At 37.7% G+C, this 17,186-nt stretch overlaps 6 protein-coding genes across 6 annotated transcripts; 1 reads left to right on the top strand and 5 right to left on the bottom strand.

The window, feature by feature from the left end:
• Positions 1–26: 26 nt before the first annotated feature.
• Positions 27–2,177, bottom strand: LOC108202602 (pentatricopeptide repeat-containing protein At1g59720, chloroplastic/mitochondrial). The gene has a single exon (XM_017371075.2). It carries the CDS (start codon positions 1,981–1,983, stop codon positions 151–153), a length of 1,833 nt encoding a protein of 610 aa, XP_017226564.1. The 5' UTR covers positions 1,984–2,177; the 3' UTR covers positions 27–150.
• Positions 2,178–2,833: 656 nt separating this feature from the next.
• Positions 2,834–5,770, bottom strand: LOC108202600 (ankyrin repeat-containing protein ITN1). Its single transcript, XM_017371072.2, has 3 exons — positions 4,832–5,770; positions 4,096–4,709; positions 2,834–3,541 (listed from the first exon to the last, which is right to left on the bottom strand). The coding sequence occupies exons 1-3, from the start codon at positions 5,526–5,528 to the stop codon at positions 2,900–2,902; spliced, it is 1,953 nt and encodes a 650-aa protein (XP_017226561.1). The 5' UTR covers positions 5,529–5,770; the 3' UTR covers positions 2,834–2,899.
• A 332-nt stretch (positions 5,771–6,102) lies between these two features.
• Positions 6,103–7,228, bottom strand: LOC108202601 (thioredoxin H-type). The gene is made up of 3 exons (XM_017371074.2): positions 6,858–7,228; positions 6,649–6,771; positions 6,103–6,445 (listed from the first exon to the last, which is right to left on the bottom strand). Exons 1-3 carry the CDS (start codon positions 7,170–7,172, stop codon positions 6,314–6,316), a joined length of 570 nt encoding a protein of 189 aa, XP_017226563.1. The 5' UTR covers positions 7,173–7,228; the 3' UTR covers positions 6,103–6,313.
• Positions 7,229–9,685: 2,457 nt separating this feature from the next.
• LOC108202278 (thioredoxin H1) lies at positions 9,686–10,685 on the top strand. The gene is made up of 3 exons (XM_017370668.2): positions 9,686–9,896; positions 9,986–10,108; positions 10,221–10,685. The coding sequence occupies exons 1-3, from the start codon at positions 9,711–9,713 to the stop codon at positions 10,350–10,352; spliced, it is 441 nt and encodes a 146-aa protein (XP_017226157.1). The 5' UTR covers positions 9,686–9,710; the 3' UTR covers positions 10,353–10,685.
• Positions 10,686–11,233: 548 nt separating this feature from the next.
• On the bottom strand, positions 11,234–12,229 carry LOC108202225 (thioredoxin H2). Its single transcript, XM_017370621.2, has 3 exons — positions 12,034–12,229; positions 11,793–11,915; positions 11,234–11,613 (listed from the first exon to the last, which is right to left on the bottom strand). The coding sequence occupies exons 1-3, from the start codon at positions 12,175–12,177 to the stop codon at positions 11,482–11,484; spliced, it is 399 nt and encodes a 132-aa protein (XP_017226110.1). The 5' UTR covers positions 12,178–12,229; the 3' UTR covers positions 11,234–11,481.
• Positions 12,230–14,553: 2,324 nt separating this feature from the next.
• On the bottom strand, positions 14,554–15,407 carry LOC108201723 (thioredoxin H2). Its single transcript, XM_017370008.2, has 3 exons — positions 15,209–15,407; positions 14,968–15,090; positions 14,554–14,863 (listed from the first exon to the last, which is right to left on the bottom strand). Exons 1-3 carry the CDS (start codon positions 15,350–15,352, stop codon positions 14,732–14,734), a joined length of 399 nt encoding a protein of 132 aa, XP_017225497.2. The 5' UTR covers positions 15,353–15,407; the 3' UTR covers positions 14,554–14,731.
• Positions 15,408–17,186: the final 1,779 nt, after the last annotated feature.

Here is a 17,186-nt window from a genome sequence, read left to right as displayed (position 1 = left end):
ATATACTATTGTTCTATGAAATAACAATATAAAGTGTTCAAACTTATAATTAAGCAGAATAGAGTAACAAATAGAATGAGTTCAGGCTTACCTCCGATTCAGCTACAAGTGACTATCTTTGATACGTTACTACAACAGAACAACAGTTTGTCACCAATAGTCCATACATGAGCATGACCCATCTCTGAAATGATGAAATCGAGCACGGTCTCTGACAATTATCTCCACGTTGTAAATTTTGGAAATTAGTTTGGTCACGTTGTGACAATCGTTGCACACTCTGAGGTTCTTAAACACTCGTATTGGCACTCCTGGTGGCAAGTTTAAGAGCCCGAAAGCAATGGCAAGCCTTTCACTATGCAGCCTAAGTGAATGTCTTTTGCCATCTACAAGTTCCTGTTCATCTATCATTGGTGCTTGTGAAACATCAGGGACATACCCTATCGCCTCTAGTCGTTTATCTATGACATCAAGCAGTTCGTATATTTCTTTAGTTCTGGAATGAGATGTGTCTCCAGAGAAGAACTCGTGAGAAATACCATACATCTCTATAGAGCTGCAACCAGGCTCTTTCTTCACTCCCTTGTCAGTCATCCAGTTTCTTACCAAACCAACCTCATTCCATCGATTAGCTACTGCATAGACTCTGGAAAGAAGCACATACGAGCCACTGCAATCAGCACCTTCAGATTCAAAGATCTGCCTCGCCACTTCTTCGCTTAGCTCCAGACTTCCGTTTTTCTTGGAACAAGCATCAAGGATACTTCTCCAGATCACAGCATCAGGTTTCATGGGCATGTTTGCAATAATATCAAGCGCTTCATCTATGTGTCCTGCCCGACCCAGAAGATCAACCAGGCTACCATAGTGCTCTAGTACCGGCTTAATATTGTACTCCTTAACCATAATGTCAAAACATCTGCGACCCTCAACAACCAAACCCCTATGGTTACAAGCAGCCAATACACCCGTAAATGTGATAGAATTAGGCACTAACCCTTCTTCACGAACCAAACGATCAAAACATTCCAGAGCTTCCTCAGCCTTTCCATGCATACCAAATCCAAGAATCATCGAATTCCACGAATGAACATCACGTTTCTTCATCCTCTCAAAAACCTGCCTACCAATCTCCACCGCGCCACACTTACAATAAATATCCACCAACGAATTACACAGCAAAACCGCCTCACCCGCCTCACTATCAAACTCCCTCAAAACATAACAATGACACCACATCCCCAAAGCCAACGACCTCAAACCAGCACAACCACTAATCATACTCTGCATCGTGTACTTATCCGGCTCAAACACCATCTGCATTTCGCGAAACAACCTCACCGCCTCATCAAACTCCCCCATTCTAACAAGCCCATCAATCATCACATTCCATGAAACCACACCCCTCTCCCCCATTTCCTCAAACACCCTCAAGGCCTCATCCAAACACCCACAAGACCCATAGAAATGAATCAAACTATTATTCACATAGCTGTCCAATCCAAACCCAAGTTTCCACACATGACAATGCACCTGCCTGCCTTCGAATATCGAAAACAGGTAAGCACAGGCCTTAAGCACAATTGGAAAAGTATACTTATCAGGCATCACAAAACCCTCATCACACAACATCCTTCTATACAAACCAAACACCTCATCTTTCTTGCCCTCACTATTAGCACAAGCCCTCATCAGGGTGTTCCAAATGAAAGAATTGGGGGTTCGAAACTGCGAAAAGAGGCGAAAAGTGTAGTCAAGATCAAGCAAAGAAGAGGAATGGAAGATTCTTGAATTGAGAAAAAGGGTGTCCGGGAAATTCGGATAGGTTGTCCGGAGAGTATGGGCTTGGATTTGTTTGAGTTCAGACAAGGAATTCAAGTTAGTTAGGAGATTGAGGAGATGAGAATGATGCTTGTGAGGCTTGTGTAGTGGTGGAGAGTGTGAAGTGGAGGGAATGTTTGGTGAAATTACTGAAACTGCCATTTTCAGTTAGTACTTCAGCTTTTCTGGTACATTATCAGTTTATTACTTCATACTAAATGTTAGCCTGTTACCTGGTTTTGTAGCCACAAGTAAGATTACTTGTTTCTGCCCCTTTGTTTCATAAAAACAAGAATTCATTTCGGGAAAAAATTCACATTTACGTATTTTTTCCAGGAATAAGTGACTTATTTCTAAATATAAGATAAGCCAAGCATGACAATATAGTCTTCAAAAAGCCAGATGGAACTTAAGGATAGTACTCAGTAAGGCTTTTTAAAGTGTTTTATAGAAAAACAAAAGAAAATTCGAAGGTTTTTTCCTTTGCTTCCTGGTATTTGGTTAAAAAAGCTATTTGGATAATCACTGCAATGCTGGAGAAAATAGCGAGTACATTTATGATATTTCTAAGATTGTTATTTATGATTCAGGGTAATACAGCAATTTCAATATCTGTTAATTGTTCTGCTCTTTAATATTTTTTTTTGCTAAATTTCTGCTCTTTAATATTGTGGATGGGTTGGTCTCAGTTTTCTGCAATGCAGGTGTGCTTGATATGTAATGCTACTTAATTCTGTGTTTTCTTGCTAGGTTGCGTGACTGCAATTACATGAATTCAGAGAGTTCTGTTATACTCCTTCGAGATCATTGATGATTTTAGAGTTTCAAGAAATTTGAAAGTGTCATTTGAGGTTCTGGTGAGTTATAACTAGGTCTGACATTTCCAGATTCTTTGAGTTTGAGGTAGAATCTGATATGTGGTTAAAGAAAATTAACATTATATTACTAAAGCTATCCTCTTCAAACAAACATATAAACTATAAATTATATAAGAATTGTTTCATACCAATGATAAATAATATTACAATTATGATTGTAAGATTTCTTTATTTGAATATGAGACAGAAGGAGATAAATTTTACCAGGTCCCGAACACAACCATCTTGTACTCGGCTACCTGGTAAATGTATAGTGAAATAAATGCATATAAGAGAAAGAGAAAGAAAGGAAAAGAGACGAGGCAAACAATAATAGCCAGTGGTAATGCATGAGCTGCTAGTATAGCGAAAGTCCCTGACATGAAAGCCACCATCATTGCCACAATGGATAAGCCGTTGAGAACGCAAGAGGGCCAGAACATGGATTGACCAACAATGCCTTCCTCTTTGTACAATATTGTCAAGAAGTAGAGGAATAATGATATAATCGAAAGTACCAAGGCTGTGGCATCTGTTATTATAAATATCCAGAAGGCAGCCTTTGGTAGAAGCATTGGAGATCCTGCGTATTTGGATCCTTCAGTAGAATTAAAACCGCCTGGCATGGCGAAACCTGCTGTCAAGGCTACCGTGGCTATTAATGCAGCCACTATAATATGGGTATTGATGGCTTTTTCATATTTTTCGACATAACGGCTTGTTAAATCCTTCACTCTTTGCCTCTTGTTTTTTCGCTTCTCTGGGTCTTTCATCTTCACTTCATGCATCTCTATCTCCACGTCTTGCAGCGGTAAGTACTGCCCTTGAAATTTGGCTGCGTACAGTCGTCCTTTTATCATCCTCTGTTATGTAGAGAAAAGAGGTAAAGCTGATGTAGATTTGTAACTGCTTGTGTGAAAGCAGTAGTCTTTCTGTAATACTAATAAGTAATAACTGTGTTTACTTTAGTTTCAAAGTCTGGTTCAGTATAGTATTCTTCGGTGTTTAAGAAAATTATATTGAGTGAGGCCATGTTAAGTGACCAGTTCTCCTAAAAATCTTAGGTTGTGTTCACTTGGATGGAATAGAGTGAGAAGAGGATGGAATGAAAAATTATATTGAAGTTTTATGGAGAAAGAAGAGAGTATGATATTGAAGTGAAATGAGCATTCATTCCAAAACATGCGGATTAGATTTAAGAGTTCAAATAATTGGAATGGAATGATTGAAGAAATGAAAATTATAGACATTTTCTCTAATCACTCTCAATTCCCCAATTTAGAATACAAATTTCATTCCATTCTCTCCCATTTCATTCCATGCAACTGAACGTTTGGCTTTTTATTAGGATCATTATATTCCAACAGACACACGTTTCCAACAAACTCAAATTTTGCAAGCTAGATGAGGAACTTACATGACCAGCCGTATAACTATCGATAGGTACATCATCTATCACATCCAACGGACTGAGACCTTCGTTATTCAGTACATCCCAGTCACTTCCCTTCGTCAGCACCATCAATTTCTTGAGATAACATCCGAACCTGGCAACGAGGTGGAGAGGCGTATTTCCTTCCCTGTCCCTTCGATTCATAAGTTTGTTAAGTTCCTTATAATTAAGTGACATGATAAAGTTAATCACCTTCTTTTGGTCCTGCTCCGCGGCTATGTGCAATATATTTCTCCCTTGCCAATCCACCGTCTGCAAGGAATCCGGAAAATATTGCACAAGTTTGTGCATCACAATATAATTGCCTTGATATGCTGCTACATGCAGAGCTGTTTTACCATGATACAAATCTGTTAGGTACCCGACAGATTTGTCTGCAGCAACAAGATCCTTAACTATGCTATAAAGATCATTATGTGCCGCATAATGAAATGCTGTCCATCCGTAGCAGTCTGCTTTCTTGATGAGACCTCTGTCCTTTTCTAATAGAAGTTTCACGCATGCTGAAACACAGGGGCGGATGAATATGGCCTCGAGTGGTTGCCCGGGCTCCTTGGGGACTTCAGTAACCCTTGGGGCTTTAATAATGAATACATATTAGTCTTTAAAGGCAAAGTTTTATTAACAAAGGTATAAATTAGTATGTTAAAAAAATTAACATGCATTAGCAAACAAATTCGGAGAAATTGAGAGATGGTACCAGGTCCTCCAGTATGGGAAAGTGCTGCATGCAGAGCAGTTCTTTGATTAGGACCACCAAATGTTGGGGATTCAGAATTTTCAAGAATTGTTTTTACTATATCTACATGACACCTGAAAGAAGCCATGTAGAGTGGAGTTTCACCATACTTATTCCGAGGATATACATGGCTTGGATCCTCATTTAACAGCAGTTGAACCACCTCTTTGTGATTGTATCTTACAGCCAAGTGCAAGGCCGTTTCACGTTCCATGTCGGTTGTTCTAATCAGAACTTGCAGTGCAGTTAATGATGTGTTTTGCGAAGATTCAGCTGTTAGAGGCGAAGACTTGGCTGCATCAAGGAGCTCTTGAACTACTTCGAAGTGTCCTTCTCTTGCTGCCAGGTGAAGTGCAGTCTCACCAGTTGAGTTGATCAGTAATAGAAGGGACTTATGGACACTTAACATGTGTTCCAGACAGTTTATGCTACCGTATTGGCTTGCTAGATGAAGTACTGTGTCCTTTGTAGGAGTCAGTTGTTTGTCGATAGCAAGCCTGTGCTCACTCTCCAGGAGGACCTCAATGTTATCCTTGGTGACAGCATTATACAAGACGGAATTCATGTGATTCAGTTCTTGAATTTTGACACTATGGCCGTGCTCCACCTCCTCGAGTCCTACTTCAATGATGCTTTCCTTGGTGACAGCTGAATTCATGTGATTCAGTTCTTGAACGCGTGATCAATATTTTAGTGTATAAATTGAAAAGTAAGGCCTATTAGGTTGATTTAGTTCTACAGTGTCGATACCTATATATAGTGGCGGAACTGCATTGTAAGAAACAGCTTGTCACTGACGACGATGCTGGTAATACAAGCTGTCGAAAGTATCAGAGGACATGGATCCTTTGCTTCCTTTGTTTTCGAGTTTGATAAGGAAAAGACAGAGCTAATTTTACCTCCAAAACATTCTTTATTTTGTGAGAGTGATGACATCTGGAACAGAAGAAAAGAATCAAACATAAAGAAACATTCTTTGCTTATTTTATGATAAATTTAATATTCTGTTCATGGTTCTATTCTTTTCTCTGTTTGAAAAAAAAAAATGAAATACACGTGAATTGTAGACAGTACAGAAAATAAGGCTATCAGCCTATCAATTTTCATTATCAAACTAAAACTAAAATTTATTAGAAGAAATTTTGGAAATATTATGATGATCGGTTGAGTTTGATTATCTTTGATTAAGAAATAAAACTACAGCCGTGACTTCTGAATAAAGTAGTCCAAAATTAATGTAAAAACTTGCTCCGATCATTATTTAAAGCCAACTTTTTTTACAAGCAGGGTTCAGAAGTGCAATCATTCACAAAAATATTATTACAAACCATAGGATACTGGCCTAATTAGAAAAGGTCATTATTTCAGGCTCACAGATTGTACTGCTTTGCTTATTGTTTTCGCATAATATGATATCGCGGTCTAACATTCATATGTCAGGACTCAGGCCATATATATCTCGATCTTCTTCTGAAGTGCTGCCTTGTCTGCTCCAACAACCTTGTCAACGGCTTTCCCCTTCTTTATCAGTATGAATGCTGGCAATGCCTGCACAGCGTACTCTCGAGCCACAGCCTGCATAAACCACAGGCACTAGATATTAGTCTCGCCCATTAATCAAGGCAGTGATTCAAGTAAGAACATTTTATTTGTGAGAACAATTGTTCTGCACTTCTTAGAAAGTGCAAAACAATTCTCACGGTAAAAACTGTTCTCCACTGAGCGCACCCAATCAGGGAATATGGATTAGTAACGTGAAATGAAAAAAATTAGCGTACTTCTAACTCGTCTACATCAATCTGGATGAACTCCACAGCCACGTACTTAGCAGCAAAGTCGCGGATTATAGGTTCCATGGTGCGACAAGGTCCACACCATGCAGCTGTGAAATGAATCACCATCTTCGAAAAAACATAAAAAAAAAATTTATTACTGGATAAATCACAATTTATGCAGAGCACAGCACAGGATTAATTATGTAACTGACCAGCTTATTTGTTTGTTTGGAGGACTGAAAATGGCTTTTCCACTTAGACGAGGAACGGAATATTAAGACCTGGCCAGTCTTGTTAGGCATGAACAACCCATCGGCCCCACTAGAAGCAGACTTCAAGACCTGACCAGTCTTGTTGCCGGTCTTGTTAGGCATGAACAACCCGGCTCCATTAGGAGCAGACTTCAAGACCTGGCCAGTCTTGTTAGGCATGAACAACCCATCGCCTCGATTAGAAGCAGGCTTCTTCGTCACGAATGATTCATTGGCTTCATTTGAAGCATACACAGCAGACTGATTAGCACCCATCTGATGAAAAAAATTTCTTATTTCCTGCTTTGCTTGATGACAATAAAGAATGCACTGGCTGACCCTTTTTATAGAACTCATAGCAGTGCTGGTGGGAAAATTAATCGATTGTATGATAGCAAAGATTTGATTCGATGCCATGGTGAAATCAACAGTGGCAAAGATTTGCATCACATGTACTTGGTCATACAAAATTTATTCGTTTAAATTATTTATTCATCTCTATTATACAAATATTTTCGCCATATTAGTTAGGATTACTTAATTATGACGGAATTTAATTTTATGCCTCTAAAATTCGTAAATTATGGAGTGGCACTATTAATATATACTCCATCTCTCTACCTAGGTTGTTTAACACATTTTAAAACTTTTATATATAGGATATACTTTCATAAATTATTTTAATTTTTTTTGAATAAAAAATTAATATTTAAATATTTATATAAAAAGAAATTTTTTATAATAAATTATGAAACTATGTAAATGCACCTTAAAATGTGTGACATATAATACAAAAAAATGCAAAGAAATGAGAGGAAAAGAGTGTCTGGTCTGTATTTTCACCATTTCGGACCAGACCTCACCGAAGACTGGATTTGCAAATTGATATATTTGGTCTGGTCTGATCGAATATGCCTCGCCATAGTCTATTCATGTTGTGAAGCTGGAAAGATAGTACAGGATTACAGGGTTTCTCCTGGAGCATTCACTTTATTCCAATTTCTTTTATATACAGTATTTTGTTTAATTAAAATCTTTTTAGCATGCTTTCTTTAAGTAAAATAATCAACATCTGCGTTGTATAAAAAGATTGCAGGCCGTTGAATACAAATGATTCTCTCCAATCAATGATGCAATGGGCAAAATTTTATTCCCTAGTTGACAAATTCTAGAAGTTATATATTCATGTGCATTAAGGTTGCGGCGCATCAGAATAAAAGCTTGCAGAAAGGTTCCCCCAGAAGCACTCATCTTTCTCACTTGACAGGAGTGGCAAACAATAGTCCACCGGTTGGTTCCGAATTCACGGACACCTGAAGATTCAGATCCCTTAAGTTTACCATCTTGCATGCAGGGGCGGATTCATGATTCAAATCTTGGGGGCATTAAGCGAATTTTCAGAAAGCACTAATATATTTTTACATTTTGTGAGGGCATTGCTATAATTTTGTAAAATTTAGAATGACGAAAAAATATCAAATTTTTTCAGGGAGGACACGTGGCCTCATGCCTCTTACTAGATCCCGCAGCTTGCATGCAATCAGGGCACAGAAAGGTGGTAAACTTATATACACTTGAGTCTTCAATAATTTTTTCTGGGAGGCCAAGCGGTACTTGTCGACTTTCAGCCTGGGAAAATTGAACACAAAACATCCGAATTGATTCGTACAATTCAAATGCCTGAATGGTTGTTTTCCGAATAATAGAGTATGATGATAGGTGAACTCAAACTTATTCTGATTTGTAATTATGTGCTAGCTGGTATCGCTTGCTCTGTTAAGCTTCGCGAGGTACAAGTCCTTAAATTAAGTAACCAACTCATTTATAATCTTAAGTTGTTTGCCGCTCTTTTTTTTTATATATAGATCAAAGTGACGGTGTTGGCTCAATCTGTCACTTTTTTCAAGAATAACCGAATAAGACCTTAAATATCACTACGGGAGAAGATGACCCTAAATATCACTTTGCAATCTAAAACACTACATCATGCCGCATTCATCCATCTTTCACTTTTAACGCCAGATCCTCTAACGTTTTGAAACCCTAAACGCTATTTCATGCAGTGTTTCACACTAAAACGTCATACTGTGTAACATTTTGTAAGAATTTTCAGACCTAAACGCAATACGATGTAACTTTTTTTTTTAAAAATCAAAACACCGGATAATCCAACGTTAATAAGTGATATTTTGGGTCATTTCTCCCAATTCTCGCATTTTGGACATTACTTGTGAACAAAGTGATATACGGTTCTGCCGTGCATTTTGGTGACAAAAAGTGCATCTTAGAGCCATTCTGCAACTTTTTATTCTTGCGCGCCGGCGCAAGTTTTATGCACATCAACATAACATCTAGAATTTGTGAAGGGAATATGATTCAAATTTAAAGCCCTTGTGCTATTAATGGAGAGAATCATATTTAAAACATGTAGTTGGTTGGACTCGTAATGAATTCACGGTCTGCAATTCTTGTACAACGCAGATATCGATTATATTACTTAAAGAAAACACTAGTATATCATATTATAAGTCTGAATTTAGTATCCTTTTCTTTTGTTGAGACATGTTTCCTTTCGGACTCTGAGGACACGAGTGCGTGAGTATTTAAATGTTTGACCAATATCACACGAAGCACAAGGAAAAGTACAGATGATGCAAATCTTTGCTTTTGTTGATTTCACTAAAGGCATCGAATAAGATACTCAATTATACAAATTGTTTGTTTCCCACCGGCATTATGAGTCCTATAAAAGGGCTCAGCCTGTGCATTCTTTATCGTCATCCAACAAAGCAGGAAATAAGAAATTTTTTTCAGATGGGTGCTAATCAGTCTGCTGTGTATGCTTCAAATGAAGCCAATGAGTCATTCATGATGAAGAAGTCTGCTTCTAATGGAGCCAATGAATTGTCCGTGCCTAACAAGACTGGCCAGGTCTTGATATTCCGTTCCTCGTCTAAATGGAAAAGCCATTTTCAGTCCTCCAAAGAAACAAATAAGCTGGTCAGTTACAGAGCTAATCCGGTGCTGTGATTCATGATTTTTAATTTATCCGAGTTTGACAAAATAATTCTTTTAATGTTTTTTTGCAGATGGTTGTTCATTTCACAGCTGCATGGTGTGGACCTTGTCGCGCCATGGAACCTATAATCCGCGACTTTGCTGCTAAGTACGTGGCTGTGGAGTTCATCCAGATTGATGTAGACGAGTTAGAAGTATGCTTCAGCAATCCTGTTTTTTTTTTTTTTTTCATTTCATGTTCCTAGTTAAGCCATGTTTTACAGTCAGATGCATGAGGCTAATATCTTGATCATGTGGTTTATGCAGGGTGTGGCTCGGGAGTACGCGGTGCAGGCATTGCCAGCATTCGTAATGATAAAGAAGGGAAAAGCAATTGACAAGGTTGTCGGAGCAGATAAGGCAGCACTCCAGAAGAAAATTGAGACACACATGGTCTAATATATAAACGTTAGACCCGATATCATTTTATAAGAAAGCACAATAAGCAAGCAGTTCAATCTGTGTTAGCCTGAAATAATGACCTCTGCAGACCAGGCTAGTATTTTATGATTCATAAAAATATTCGTATGTACCAACAGCAACATTTCAGAACCTGTTGTAAATTATTGCACTTCTTAACGGTGCTTGAAAAAGTTGTCGGCTTTTAATAAGGATCACAGCAGGTTACGGTCACTTCTTAAGCCTATACGATGATTGAGTGCTTCTAACTTTTAATCTGTACAACAGCATCTTACTGTATTTTTTCTGAGAAACAAAAATGGCAGCCTGCAATTCCAGATTTCTTTTTTTTTTTTTAATTTGGTAAAGATGCTTCTTCTTATAGTGTAAGCTTAAACACTACACGCAGCCAGTGTTAGTGGTCATCACAAACATTAAATCTGTACTAATCAGCAACCAGAAGTTATATTCAGTTGCATCAAAGTTGCGGCGCATCAGAATAAGAACTTGGAGAAAGATCCACAGAAGCACTTTTCTGAATTGAAAGCACAGCATAACCTATCACTTTCATCTATTTGACAAACAAGAAAAGAGTGGCAAACAATAGCCCATCTGCTGGTTCCAAATTCACTGACACCTGAAGATCCAGATTCGTTAATTCTGGATTCGAAGCTTTTACCTCTGCATTTTCATTTGTAAACCCAAACTATAACTAAATCAGTAAGCGATGAAACAAACTCATAATAACCTAAATATTACAAGAGAATGGTTTAGTTAAAAATTCATTGCAACTAGCTATTGTAATTTGAGTATGTAAAAGTTTAAAAAATAATTTTGGAGTGTAGAGAGTGCATAAATGCCGAAACTTATCAAGCCTCGTCATCAACTTGTATTCGAATATTTTGATCTTCAGTCTTATGTATAGCATATAAGTTTACAATCACTTTTGGAAATGCAAAAAATTACAAATAATTATCAAAAGTTGCAGTTGGTGCATGAGAATATTATTACAAATAATGTAATATTTGTCTGGTCAGAAGGGAACCTAATTTCAAACAATACAGATTTTACTCCTCTGCTTATTGTGTTCACTTGTAGTATGATACCACCTACTTGGTTCTTGTAAATATTAGACCATGCACTTCTCAATCTTGTGCTGGAGTGCGGCCTTTTCCGCTCCAACAACCTTGTCAACTGTTTTCCCCTTCTTTATCAGTATGAATGCTGGTAATGCCTGCACAGCATACTCCCGAGCCACTGCCTGCATGAACAACATGAGTAAGACACGGACTTTAGACAAATACAGAGAGAGAGAGAGAGAGAGAGAGAGAGAGGGAGGGAGGGAGGGAGAGAGCGAAAGAGAGAGGGGGGGGGGGGGAGGGGGGGGGGGGGGGGGAGAGGGGGAGAGAGAGAGAGAGAGAGAGAGAGAGTGAGGCATACTTCCAGTTCATCTACATCAATCTGAATGAATTCCACACCAACATACTTAGCAGCAAAGCCGCGAATGACAGGTTCCATGGTATGACAAGGTCCACACCATGTAGCAGTAAAATGAATTACCAACTGCAAACAGACATAAAATTAAATATACTATCGTCAAGCTCTGATAAATAACACTTCTTCAAGTCGAACAAGAGAAATATAATGAACCAATATGTGAAGATTAGTTTTTGTAACTGACCAGTTTATCTGTTTGTTTGGAGGACTGAAAATGGCTTTTCCATTTAGAAGAGGAGCGGAATATTAAGACCTGGCCAGACTTCTTAGGCATGATCAACCCACCAGTTCCATTGGAAGAATGCACAGCAGATTGATTAGCTCCCATCTTTTTTTCTATGGTACTGAAGTAGCTAATAACTTTCAAATAATATTTCTTCTTTCTCCCTTAAGTATGATGATGATAAATAATGCAAAGGCTAGCCCCTTTTATAGGACTGGTAGCGCGAGTGGGAAACTTAATAAATTGTATCCCTTAGTATCTGATTCAGTGCCTTGAGTGACACAGTCACACATACTTTCTTTAAAAAAATTTGATAACGGTTTAAAATTTTAAATTTTCACGTATCATTTTCCCACTCAAGTCCAATAATTAAAGAAAAGTATTAGCCACGTTCTAACTTAGATGCAATGTATTTCCTTACATTTATACAGATTCAGTGTTGCTTCTTTCACAGATGATTTAAGAAGGAAAGGAAAAGCTTAACCGCCTCATGGTCTAGTCATTACAAGGTTCTGTTGGAACAATTTCAATTCTTAATTTATTCCAGTTCCTTTTAGATACAGTAGTATTTTTCTGATCCAACTTATATATAGCATGTTTTTTTAAAGTAATATAAATCTAAATCAACATCTGTGCTGTTGCAGGCTCTGATTACCTTCCGAGTCCAACCAACTAGACGTTTTGCAGGATTCGCTCCATAAATAACACACGGGCTTCTCTGTACTGCACGATCAATGATTCAGACGTAATGATATTCCTTTAACAAATTCTAGATGTTATATTCAGGTGCATTAATCTTGTGGCACACTGTGCTTTAGAATAGAAAAGGTCGTAGAATGTCCCCCAGCGTCACTTATTCTCACTAAAAGCCCAGACAAACAGAGTGGCAAACAAGGATAGCCGCCTCATTTCGTATATAAGGACACCTGAAGATCCAGATTCCTTAGTTTACTGTAATTTGAGTAGAAGTTTCAACTCAACAATTTAGGTGTAACATGATTTCAAGTCCTAGTCTGTGATTGCATGCACAAGGTGGTACAATTATGTACTTGAAGCTAGTGGATTCGGTAACAGAACGTAAAATATAATTCCGACCAGTAGCGCCCTTGAATTTTTTGAAATCCGAAAGTGCGGCAAATTTCCCGCCCAGAATTATTTTCGACCGGAGCTTATTTTCGACCAAATCCATGCACGGGAAAATCCCTGGTGCGTGGTTGAATATAGGCGGTCGAAAATAAACATATTTTCGACCGGCCATTTTCGACCGGATTGTTTTCGACCGAATACGGTCGAATTTCTTATTTTCGACCGGATTGTTTTTCGACCAAATACAGTCGAATTTCTTATTTTCGACTGGTTTTATTTTCGACCAGATACGGTCAAAAATAATTTTCGGTCGAAAATAGCCGCTTTTCTTGTAGTGAACCCGTGGCTAGGCAATCCACAAACCAACCCGGCTGAACTCCAAATTTCAATGTAAAATGGGCTAAATTCCAAAATTCAGTACTCCCTCCGTCCCTTAATACTTTTCCTGTTTGCCTTTATCACGTTTGCCAGCACACACTTTTGATCGTTAATATCTTTAATTTTGTATTAGTAATAAATATAAAAACTTCACCATATTAAAATACTCATTAGTACGAATCCAACAAGATCACTCATGACTATATTTACTTTTATAGATTAGACGTAAATTAGTAATTTGTCTCATGTTATGAACAGTCCCGACATATCAAACGAGAAAAGTAAATAGAAACGGAGGGAGTAGTTTTTTTTAAAACTTGACTTTTAGACAAAAATTAGTAAGAGATTTGTAGAAGTTGGCTATATATAATTTTAGTGCTAGCTGTTTTGTAAATGTGGTTCCCCAAGCATGGATCTAGATACATTTGTTCGCACTATATATCTGTACACATGTCTGTCATGACTTGGGACACAGAGTCTTTTGATTTCAGGAACTCCGGAAGCCAATCATTTCTTTGTGTTTCGATAATGAAATATTAACGGCATTTTAAATGTCTAAATAATTATTAACTCTATAGCTTGTTAGGGAGTTGGTTAATAAAGTATGGTGATACTGATAGGTGATGCCACATCCAAAAAGAGCAGGATTGATATAAAAAGAGCAGCACCAGGGTTCTAAACAAGCTAATCAAACGGAGTTTTGGTCTGGTTGAGCTTAATTTGCTATAATGTACTTTGAGCTCCAAGTTAGTTTGGATTAAAAACTTTGTTTTTCAGTTTATTAAGGTCATTTAGCCTTATAAGATTATGATATGAGTTTGTACATGTTCTTGAACTTGTTCATGAGGCTACATATCGAGCCATTTCATGAACTTGTTTTTACAAGTTTGTTAATGAGCTGACATAGTTGTTTCTGAAGAAGAACGTTTTCAATTAGATTGCAGAAAATGCTGTGGTACAGCTTAGAAGTCATGAATCAGCATGTACACTTAATAACTGAATGTTGTTAATTGGTCGTATTCAAATATTTTGATCTACAAACTCATCCAAAGTTGCAGCTGGTGCATGAAAATAGTATTACGAATATAGAATGTTTGCCTGGTCTGAAGAGATCCTTATTTCAAACAACACAGACATTACCAATCTGCTTAATGTGTTTACTTGTAGTATGATACCACATACTGACTTCTATACATTAGACCATGCATTTCTCAATCTTATTTTGGAGTGCTGCCTTTTCTGCTCCAACAACCTTGTCAACTGTTTTCCCCTTCTTTATCAGTATGAATGCTGGCAATGCCTGCACAGCATACTCCCGAGCCACTGCCTGCATGAACAACATACGTAAGACACGGACTTTAAACAAATACAGAGAGGAGGGAGGGAGGGGATGAGGGACAGAGAGAGAGAGAGGGAGGGAGAGAGACATACTTCCAGTTCATCTACATCAATCTGGATGAATTCCACACCAACATACTTAGCAGCAAAGTCGCGAATGACAGGTTCCATGGTATGACAAGGTCCACACCATGTAGCCGTAAAATGAATGACCATCTGCAAACCAACATAAAATAATTAAATATCGTCAAGCTCTGATAAATAACACTTCTGGAAGTTGAACAAGAGAAATATAAAAACCATAAATATGTAAAGATAAGTTCTTGTAACTGACCAGCTTATCTGTTTGTTTGGAGGACTGAAAATGGCTTCTCCATTTAGAAGAGGAGCGGAATATTAAGACCTGGCCAGACTTCTTAGGCATGATCAACCCACCGGTTCCATTGGAAGAATGCACAGCAGATTGATTAGCTCCCATCTTTTTTATTTTTGATATTGAAGTATCTAAGAACTTTCAAATATTATTTCTTCTTTCTCGCTTAAGTATGATGATGATAAATAATGCAAAGGCTAGCCCCTTTTATAGGACTGGGAGCGCGAGTGAGAAACTTAATAAATTGTATACCTGAGTATATGATTCAGTGCCATGAGTGACAGTCAATATTTGCAAAGATTTGCATCACCTATACTTTTCTTTACATTCTTTTGATAATGATTTAAAATTTTAAATTTTCACGTATCATTTTCCCACTCAAGTCCAATTAAAGAAAAGTATTCGCCATGTTTAACTTACAATGCAATGTATTTCCTTACATTTATACACATTCAGTGTTGCTTCTTTCACAGATGATTTAAAAAGGGAAAGGAAAAGCCAAACAGCCTCATGGTCTAGTCATTACAAGGTTCTGTTGGAACAATTTTAATTCTTTATTCCAGTTCCTTTTAGTTACAGTAGTATTTTTCTGATCCAACTTATATATAGCATGTTTTTTTCAAGTAATATAATCTAAATCAACATCTGTGCTGTTGCAGGCTCTGATTACCTTCCCAGTCCAACCAACTAGACGTTTTGCAAGATTCGCTCCATAAATAACACACAGGCTTCTCTGTACTGCACTATCAATGATTCAATGGACGTAATGATACTCCTTTGACAAATTCTAGATGTCATATTCAGGTTAATTAATCTTGTGGCACACTGTGCATTAGAATAGAAAAGGCCGTAGAATGTCCCCCAGCGTCACTTTTTCTCACTTAAAGCGCAGAAACAGAGTGGCAAACAAGGATAGCCGCCTCATTTCGTATATAAGGACACCTGAAGATCCAGATTCCTTAGTTTACTGTAATTTGAGTAAAAGTTTCAACTCAACAATTTAGGTGTAACATGATTTCAACTCCTAGTCTGTGATTGCATGCACAAGCTGGTACAATTATGTACTTGAAGCTAGTGGATTCGGTGGCAGAACGTAAAATATAATTCCGACCAGTAGCGCCCTTGAATTTTTTGAAATCTGAAAGTGCGGCAAATTTCCCGCCCAGAATTATTTTCGACCGGAGCTTATTTTCGACCAAATCCATGCGCGGGAAAATTTCTGGTGCGTGGTCGAATATAGGCGGTCGAAAATAAACATATTTTCGACCGGATTGTTTTCGACCAAATACGGTCGAATTTCTTATTTCGACCGGATTGTTTTTCGACGAAATACGGTCGAATTTCTTATTTTCGACTGGTTTTATTTTCGATCAGATCCGGTCGAAACAGCGGTCGAAAATAGCGCTTTTCTTGTAGTGAACCCGTGGCTAGGCAATCCACAAACCAACCCGGCTTAACTCCAAATTTCAATGTAAAATGGGCTAAATTCCAAAATTCAGTAGTTTTTTTTAAAACTTGACTTTTAGACAAAAATTAGTAAGAGATTTGTAGAAGTTGGCTATATATAATTTTAGTGCTAGCTGTTTTGTAAATGTGGTTCCCCAAGCATGGATCTAGATACATTTGTTCGCACTATATATCTGTACACATGTCTGTCATGACTTGGGACACAGAGTCTTTTGATTTCAGGAACTCGGGAAGCCAATCATTTCTTTGTGTTTCGATAATGAAACATTAACGGCATATTAAATGTCTAAATAATTATTAACTCTATAGCTTGTTAGGGAGTTGGTTAATAAAGTATGGTGATACTGATAGGTGATGCCACATCCAAAAAGAGCAGGATTGATATAAAAAGAGCAGCACCAGGGTTCTAAACAAGCTGATCAAACGGAGTTTTGGTCTGGTTGAGCTTAATTTGCTATAATGTACTTTGAGC

The sequence above is a fragment of the Daucus carota genome, chromosome 9, assembly GCF_001625215.2.
Source record: "Daucus carota subsp. sativus chromosome 9, DH1 v3.0, whole genome shotgun sequence".
NCBI classification, from domain to species: domain Eukaryota; kingdom Viridiplantae; phylum Streptophyta; class Magnoliopsida; order Apiales; family Apiaceae; genus Daucus; species Daucus carota.
Note: the sequence above shows the minus strand (reverse complement) of the source record. Positions and strands in the feature narration are given on the sequence as shown.

Excerpts from the sequence above, each read along its gene's own strand:
- LOC108202602 (XM_017371075.2), bottom strand. The coding sequence starts at position 1,983 with ATGGCAGTTTCAGTAATTTCACCAAACATTCCCTCCACTTCACACTCT.
- LOC108202600 (XM_017371072.2), bottom strand. The coding sequence starts at position 5,528 with ATGAATTCAGCTGTCACCAAGGAAAGCATCATTGAAGTAGGACTCGAG. Across the intron at positions 4,710-4,831 it reads TTCCCATACTGGAGGACCTG|CCCCAAGGGTTACTGAAGTC; the intron begins GTACCATCTCTC and ends TCATTATTAAAG. Across the intron at positions 3,542-4,095 it reads ATAGTTATACGGCTGGTCAT|AGGATGATAAAAGGACGACT; the intron begins GTAAGTTCCTCA and ends TCTACATAACAG.
- LOC108202601 (XM_017371074.2), bottom strand. The coding sequence starts at position 7,172 with ATGGGTGCTAATCAGTCTGCTGTGTATGCTTCAAATGAAGCCAATGAA. Across the intron at positions 6,772-6,857 it reads CCAAACAAACAAATAAGCTG|ATGGTGATTCATTTCACAGC; the intron begins GTCAGTTACATA and ends GTTTTTTCGAAG. Across the intron at positions 6,446-6,648 it reads TTGATGTAGACGAGTTAGAA|GCTGTGGCTCGAGAGTACGC; the intron begins GTACGCTAATTT and ends TGGTTTATGCAG.
- LOC108202278 (XM_017370668.2), top strand. The coding sequence starts at position 9,711 with ATGGGTGCTAATCAGTCTGCTGTGTATGCTTCAAATGAAGCCAATGAG. Across the intron at positions 9,897-9,985 it reads CCAAAGAAACAAATAAGCTG|ATGGTTGTTCATTTCACAGC; the intron begins GTCAGTTACAGA and ends GTTTTTTTGCAG. Across the intron at positions 10,109-10,220 it reads TTGATGTAGACGAGTTAGAA|GGTGTGGCTCGGGAGTACGC; the intron begins GTATGCTTCAGC and ends TGGTTTATGCAG.
- LOC108202225 (XM_017370621.2), bottom strand. The coding sequence starts at position 12,177 with ATGGGAGCTAATCAATCTGCTGTGCATTCTTCCAATGGAACTGGTGGG. Across the intron at positions 11,916-12,033 it reads CCAAACAAACAGATAAACTG|TTGGTAATTCATTTTACTGC; the intron begins GTCAGTTACAAA and ends GTCTGTTTGCAG. Across the intron at positions 11,614-11,792 it reads TTGATGTAGATGAACTGGAA|GCAGTGGCTCGGGAGTATGC; the intron begins GTATGCCTCACT and ends TTGTTCATGCAG.
- LOC108201723 (XM_017370008.2), bottom strand. The coding sequence starts at position 15,352 with ATGGGAGCTAATCAATCTGCTGTGCATTCTTCCAATGGAACCGGTGGG. Across the intron at positions 15,091-15,208 it reads CCAAACAAACAGATAAGCTG|ATGGTCATTCATTTTACGGC; the intron begins GTCAGTTACAAG and ends GTTGGTTTGCAG. Across the intron at positions 14,864-14,967 it reads TTGATGTAGATGAACTGGAA|GCAGTGGCTCGGGAGTATGC; the intron begins GTATGTCTCTCT and ends TTGTTCATGCAG.